The sequence below is a fragment of the Cibotium barometz genome, chromosome 37 (assembly GCF_041138505.1).
Source record: "Cibotium barometz isolate CiBa-2024 chromosome 37, ASM4113850v1, whole genome shotgun sequence".
NCBI classification, from domain to species: Eukaryota; Viridiplantae; Streptophyta; class Polypodiopsida; order Cyatheales; family Cibotiaceae; genus Cibotium; species Cibotium barometz.
Window position 1 is genome coordinate 34,115,955 of NC_141082.1, and position 7,480 is coordinate 34,123,434.

At 41.0% G+C, this 7,480-nt stretch overlaps 1 protein-coding gene across 1 annotated transcript; it reads right to left on the bottom strand.

The window, feature by feature from the left end:
• Positions 1-5,004: 5,004 nt before the first annotated feature.
• LOC147617213 (UDP-glycosyltransferase 85A5-like) lies at positions 5,005-7,015 on the bottom strand. The gene is made up of 2 exons (XM_086776452.1): positions 6,352-7,015; positions 5,005-5,993 (listed from the first exon to the last, which is right to left on the bottom strand). Exons 1-2 carry the CDS (start codon positions 6,842-6,844, stop codon positions 5,005-5,007), a joined length of 1,482 nt encoding a protein of 493 aa, XP_086632578.1. The 5' UTR covers positions 6,845-7,015.
• Between the last annotated feature and the right edge of the window lie 465 nt (positions 7,016-7,480).

Consider the following 7,480-nt stretch of genomic DNA (forward strand, 5'->3'; position numbering starts at 1 on the left):
CATGTAGAAGCAAGAAGACTTTTTATTTGGGCCTGTTGAGTGAGAGCTTGATCACTTCTTGCTTTCTATAGGCTCAATCCATGTTGCACCAAGCTGTATACACACTGAAATGACTAAAGGCATGCTCAAGTATGCTGCCTCAAGAATTTGCAGTAAAACGCGAGGAGAGGGCTTTAGAAATCTCAAACAGCCCAAATCGCATTTTGTTGCAAATTTGAAAATGCTTCTTCATCCACCCCTTTCATTGTGATTTTGTATCTTTCTAGGCTATTCAAGGCTGCATACTCCATGCATAAACTCAATACATATTGTTTATAGTTGAAAAGACAGAGAATTCACTGTAGGAATGCAATAGCATGCTGTTTCAAGTATTTGCAGAAAAACACGATGATGAGCTGTTAGAAATTTCAAATTATCATAATCGCGTTTTGTTACAAATTGTTCAATTTTGCTTTAAACACCATATTAGTGAATTTGGGAATTTCCCAATTCCCATTTTTGAATACTTAAAAAAGGGGGACATGGATAACATGTTTGTAAGTTTCTCAAAACCCTATCATATGACCTATCATTGGAAAGCGCTTGAAAAATGGAATCTAAAGAGCTATAAAGCGCTCATTTTGGATTAGTGGTGTTCAAGTTATGGTTAATCCAAACTTTTGACCACGTGTCCCAAACTTGTGGGAAATTTCCATATTCCCCAATATGGTGTTTTTATCTAATTTGTCATTACCTTCTTTTATCATTCCATGTTCTCCATGGTTGTAATCTTTTTCCATTGCTTTGTATGCAGCTTTTCAGAGTGATGGCAAGAACCAAGGCAACTGCAAGGAGGTCTGGCAAGGGGCCAGGGCTTGCAGCAGCACAGCAGCTGGGGCTGATATCAAGGAATCTAGTGTGCCTCCAAAGGGAAGAGTTGCACATGGCAGGAAGGGGAAGCCAATGAGCATGCTGCAGCAAAAGTCCAAGAGGTTAAAACATTCTGCAGGTGTGCCAAAGGAGATCAAGAAACAACAAAAAGCTATAGGCTTTGCAATCCCCAAGGCACCTTTTCAGAGGCTAGTGAGAGAAATTTGTGATAGCGGCACCTTGGTTTCAGGTGGAACAGGACTGCCATTCTTTCCTTACAGGAAATGGCAGAGGATTATTTGGAGAAGTACTTTGAAGATGCAATGCTTCTTAAAGAGCACCAGAGGAAAAGCTGCTTATGAGGAGTCACTGAAGCAGCAAATAGAAGAATCCAAATCTGCTATAGATGTGGAGACTGTACAGATGGAGCTGCAGATACAGAGAAGGTTGCAGGAGCTGGGCCCTAACATAGTTGTCCATATTGAAGATGATTTGGAGCAACATTGTCTTAATGAGATATTGACTAGCACATCACCATTCTCAACAACATCAATATCAAGAAGTTTATTTTCTGCACCAAACGAATCTTCATCTTGATCCATTGGGACTAGTTTTGTACCTAGCATTCGACTGCGCTTATAATAAAAAGAAAAAATGAAATTTTGTGATGCAACCATGTACTTCAGTTGCATAGAAGGTTGGACAACCTCACAAAACACTGAACTACATGTCTTCTTATCCCAACCTTTATCCAAAAATTGTGGCATGCATGCCGGACTTGTTGCTTTAACTGTGAACATTGTTTTTGAAACCTTCACTGGAAAGGTATTAAACAAGTCTACAAAAACTGTGAGAGGCATGCATAAAGAAATTTTTATTATCCTTGTGGCAATATTGGGCCTCAAAGCTTTCTGTACTTCTTTGAAAAGCTTGGCCCTATATGCCTCTATAACACTAAAATGTGGGAGAGGCCAATCCACTGAATTCCATGCCGAAAGGTTTTGTTTTCTTAACACACCATGTGTGTTTGCATTGTCCAGCAACTGATAAAAATGATCAGTAAAAAATATACCGGATTGAGCTAGCTCTGTTGCACATCGACCTTGGTATTATTGTTCTCCTATCAATCCATGCAAATCATCTATAAATCCCAGAATACAATCGATGTTTTGCCATGTCTCATACGATGAAGGGTATTAATGTGAAATAAAATAACACAAGAATGTCAATAAGCAAAGAAAGAAAGCTTTGTCTTAAAAATCCATACACCTCATAAAGAACAAAACCACAATAGAAAAATATACAATTAGGCCTGTGTTGCGGAAGATCATTTGGATAGTCTCGCAAGACAAGTTCTTTATGCATGTACACATGCTGAATCAAAACTTCTTTCACTGATATCTTTCCTCTGGTGATTTTAAAATCTCGTACTCTTCCCTTCCATGATGCCAAGAAAATGTTTTTTGTCTGGGGTCTCTTTCTTTTGCTAGGTTGCATGAGCACCCATGCTCCTTTCGAAACAGTAAACCTTTCCCAAGTTCCTTCCATTTTGACTATACTTGAATTCTCTACCAAAGAAATAGAAGAAGCAGGTCGACGGGGTAAAGATGTGTGGTATAATTCTGCCTTCATAGCATTATCATCCACAGAGCGTCTTCCACAAGAACGGCCATAGTTTTTATTCACCATGGAGACCTTGTGAATCTGTAACCACAGCAAAGTAATGTAAACAAGATAACAAAGTGAAGTTTCAAGAAAGAGAAAGTGGGCAGACAGATAGTTGACAAGAAACATCTTACTCTAAGCCAAACAGGGCAAGGGAGCAATTTTGGAAAAGAAGAGGCTGCTGCACAATGAGGCAGTGGTGTAGAATGGTAGACCTTTCGAAGGAAAGGCAGCACAACATTTCAAAGTTCAAAGGAAGGTGGAAGCGGGAAGGCCCTTGTCAGAGAAAATGTCAGACTAGATTCTATCTTCATGTCCAAAGATCTTGTGAGAATAAAAAACCAATCTCCACATTAATGTAGCACGCTTGTACCTACATAAAATATTGTTTCTTTTATCTATTTTCTCTTATTTTTGTGAATTTCCAACGTTACGTTGGCCCTCTGTTTGGTTGAGAGCTTATTTTTCCAAACCGTAAAAGGCCCCAAAATGAGCTCCCTTTTTCCCTAATGCACATTGCCCGTGCTGTGTTTCTAGAAGCTCCCATCTGCATTTCATTTCTAGACGCTCTTGGGAAGTTGCAAGGGCACCCCATGCAGACTGCATGTTTGCATATGCTTTAGTGATATAAGGATGTTGAGGCAGTCTGGTAAAGGATGAAAACCAGACCATGGTTAAAGCTATGCAGAGATTGAGAGATGATAGATAAGGTGTATGGGGTCCGTTGTATTAAGCTAATGGGGGTAATCACATCATTAGAGGTTTGTGACCATCTCTGTGAACAGCATTGATCAGTCTTCTGGACCGATCTCCGTATGAGATCAAAGGTTTGATGTCCTATATCTTTTCACTAGAGCTCTGAAAACAACCCTCCTCCTCTTTGACCAGCTAAAGGCTGATTAATAGGCAATGGGAGCTCTAGATGTATGCAAACAAAGAGGGATGTGGCTGCTAGGCACATGTGACCTGCTCTTTAACATGCCTTGGGTCTTTTGACTAACATACGTAGCACCACGGCATTAGGAAGCCGACTGTCGTAGACTTGCTGCAAGCCATATGGCTTGGGGTCCTCAGCTTCATTTCCAAGGGCATCATCATGTACTAGGGCTTCAATGTCAGGCTCCATTATTCTCCATGGAAACCTCCCCTTTGCATTCTGAGATCATCAAGTCTATCTATACTACACAAGCAAAACTAAACTGACATAAAACAAGGAAGAGATCTTTTCAAGGTTTTCCTTTAAGTACAAGAGAGATTGAATTGGGGCTCTGGTGGATGGTCTACATGTGGCCACTGCTTGCTTTGTGTGCTTTCGCTTGCATATAATATATATATTCATACATATTCAATAAAGCTCTAGGTTAGATGAAGAAACATGTCATGCATTTCTTCTAAGGTAGGTATGATCATGCAATAACCAAGAGTAACAAGAAAGTGTGTTGGATTTTTTTTGGGACCAATATAAATATGTATTAAATATACCAAAAAAACACTTACACCTCAAATAACAAGTTTACCCTCAACTCCATTTAGCATATTACAGATCATATCCCATCTCTCATCTTCAAATACAAAAGATGAATTTTCCCATGAAATCTAAAACCCTAGTTGAATGCATGCTTCCATCAGAACCTTACTAGTATAGCCTTTAGGTGATTGATCTTCCAAAACAACTCCCTGCTTTGTCCATATTCTGACCTCAGGTCTTGCACCAACTGGACTTTCAATGAAGGCCACATAGGTATATTTGATTTGTTTCACTTTATTGTACCATCTTTTGGTCCTGGGACCAAACTTTAGTGGTATGCACCTTGGCTTCTACATAGTAAATTTTTATTCACAATGCAAATTTGTAGAGATTTTCTCATTGTTTTCCTATAGAAGCTATAGTAGCGAAATTTGTTTGTTAAAAAGACCATGGGATTGAAGTAAGAGAGTCTTGTAGGCATGGGCTTTGCAAGATATTTGGACTCTAGAAGCTTACTAATGCTCAATTAATGACATAGCTGCCCATTTTGAGTCTACTTGTACTAAGGTTACGCACATTAACTTAAGGGTTCTCAAATGCACAATTTGAGTCTAGTTGTACATCAATTGGTAGAAAGTGTGGTACATGAATATAGAGAACGCCGATAACACAAGGAAGAGAACGAAAACATATCAACGAGTTTAGTGCACGTATCAAGGAAGAGAAAGAAAACATATCAATGAGTTAATTAGAGCACATAAAAAAAAAAGAAATGAACGGTTCATTTGTTTTTAGGTTGAATTAAAAAGCTCCGAGCTGTCTTCTTAGTAGCCCTTTTCTACCTAGTGTGGCTATTGTCCCCACACCCACGTACATCGAAGTTGGTGCTTTATGTGGATTTGATTGAACAAATATCTATATAGCTGTGCCAAGTTGACCTCGGCTCCGAAAACAAAAACAAAAACAAAAACAAAACAAAAGGTTAAACATATATCCATATAGATAGAAACGATGCCTTACAATCAAAGCAACCGACCTCCAAGGAAAGGAGAGGAAAAGTTTTTATTTAATTTAAATAAAGGACTAAATTTAAGGAATAGGAGGTTGGGCCATATCATTGACGAGTTTCTTCCATTGGAGGAACCGCCAGCCTTGATAGATTTTTGGGCGGCCTTCCGCCAGAGCGAGGTGGCATGTTTAAGCTGTGAAGAGGTGTCTCCTTGCATGAGGGCACGAGCTTGTCGCTCGACCTCGTCTCTGTGTATGAGACCATTGTGGTCCGCCTCCAAATGTAATCCCACATTCCAGGCATCCACAGAACACCTATTGTTGAGCATTTGGTCTGCAAAGTAGGGCCACCCAAGCATGGGCACCCCGGCGGAGATGCTCTCCAATGTGGAGTTCCAGCCACAGTGTGTTAGGAAGCCGCCCACGGCCAGGTGGGTGAGTACTTGGAGCTGGGGTGCCCATTCCACGAAGCATGCACGCCCTTGCACTCTTTCCAGGTAGCCTTTGGGGAAGAGGGATGTGTCGCCGTACATGAGGTCCGGTCGGATCACCCAAAGCATAGGTGATTGGCTAGCTTCCAAGCCCAAGGCCAGGTGTTCAAACTGTTGGGCGGACATGACAGCAATGCTCCCAAACGAGACATACAGAACTGATGACCGTTCTCGCCCGTTTAGCCATTTTAGGCAATTGTGGTCTTCTGGCCACAGGGCAGCCGTTCCATACGAGGCTAGCCGCCCGTCTCCACCCTCTTCGAAATACGACAGTGGTAGCAGAGGTCCCACTGTGTATATGGGATTGTTCTCCTCCCTCAAGGCTTCCATTGAACCTTGCTCAAGCTCTTCAAACGTGTTGATTGCAATCCACGTGCTCTCCTTTAGCCTTTGATACGGCTCCAGAAAGGCGTTGAACATGAAGTCTTGCGTATCGTAGGACTGCAAATACGTGTTTAGCTCCGTCACCTTCAGCGGTGGCACTCCTCGCACCCATTTTATTCGCTCAGGCTCTGTAAACGCAGTGGCACAACTTATTAGAAGAGAAATATAGCTTGTTTCCATAGTCCTCATTAGAGTATGATTATCTTAATCACCACTACTAAGCGTAGAAATCAAGGATGGATGTCATCGTGAAGCCCAATCCCGTCCATTAGCTTATATGTGCAGCCTCTCCATTAGTTCAGCAGTTAAAGCCCAGCCCCATTCATTAGCTAATTATACCATTAAATCCAATTCAATCGACTAAATTAATAATTAAAAGCAAGTGCTTCATCTTCTCCGCTATGCAATACATAGTAATTGATTAGGAGAAGGTTAACCCACTTAATCATAAATTTTGGTTTAAATTACTTAGTGATGAAGGCTCACCCTTAGGAGATCGATGCCCTTGATTAACAGCCATGACGGATGCGATGGTACCAGCTGAAGCAGTCCAAAAAGCAAGCCTTCTGAGGCCAAATCTGGTGGCCACATCTTGTGTGAAGTAGAGGTAAAGGTCTGAAATCATGCAGGTGACAGGGGTGTCCTCGGATTGCAGTAGACCTTCCACCAGCTCTTCGAAAACCGGCTTCAAGCTATAGAAAGACTTGGCCAGCTCAACGAGGGTGTCTTGCCCACTGGTGCTCCCGTTCTCTCTCTTGTCCCTTATCTCTGCAAAGCGTATGTCAAGGCCCTGCTCTTCAAAACGGGGCTGCAAATTATTCTTCAGACGTGCATGATTATGCTGTGTGTTAACAAATGTGATTATGAAGCCTTCTAAAGCAAGCTTTATAGATAAGTGCATCATGGGTCCTATGTGGCCTTGTGCAGGGAATGGAATGACAAGTGCATGTGGTTTAATGAGCTGGCTAGGAAGGCCCATATTGTTGACACGAGAAAAGGTTTGATTAGCTGCCTAACTGCGATCAGCTTAGTGAAGTGAAGTGAGACCCTAATTAAACAAGCTGGACGTGATGGGCTCTATATAAGGTGTCGAGAGCCTTAATGTGCAACCTCTGCGAGGATCTTGAGCTGAGAGAGAGAGAGAGAGAGAGAGAGAGAGAGAGATGTTATGCCACTGATGATGATAATGGGGGGGGGGACTTATTCTTCATGACAGTTTGAGCACCAATTTTTTTATAAACATTCTTCATGACAGTTTGAGCACTAATTTTTTTCTCGCATATGACAATACGATAACATAGTGAACAAGTGTGACCACAAGTGACATACCACATTTGAAGAAGCATCCATCCACATGCATCCACGTACTATTGAAAACGCAAAGGTAACGTTAAGTAAACTATACCTCACCTAATATGTCAACATACATATTTTAAAACCATCTGTAACGTGCTATTCATGTCCCTTAAAAAAAGATCCCTTTCTGGAAAAACAATGTCTTACGTACAATCATATCTAAAAAGTACACTAAATTTCTATGTTTTGGGATTTGCTAAATTTGATCTAAAAGTGAAAATGTCCTTAAAAATACACTTTATAAATTTAAAATACACTA

Bases quoted from the DNA above. Each gene is read 5' to 3' on its own strand.
- LOC147617213 (XM_086776452.1), bottom strand. From the start codon at position 6,844: ATGGGCCTTCCTAGCCAGCTCATTAAACCACATGCACTTGTCATTCCA. The intron at 5,994-6,351 runs GTGAGCCTTCAT...CTGCGTTTACAG, and splicing joins AGGGCATCGATCTCCTAAGG to AGCCTGAGCGAATAAAATGG.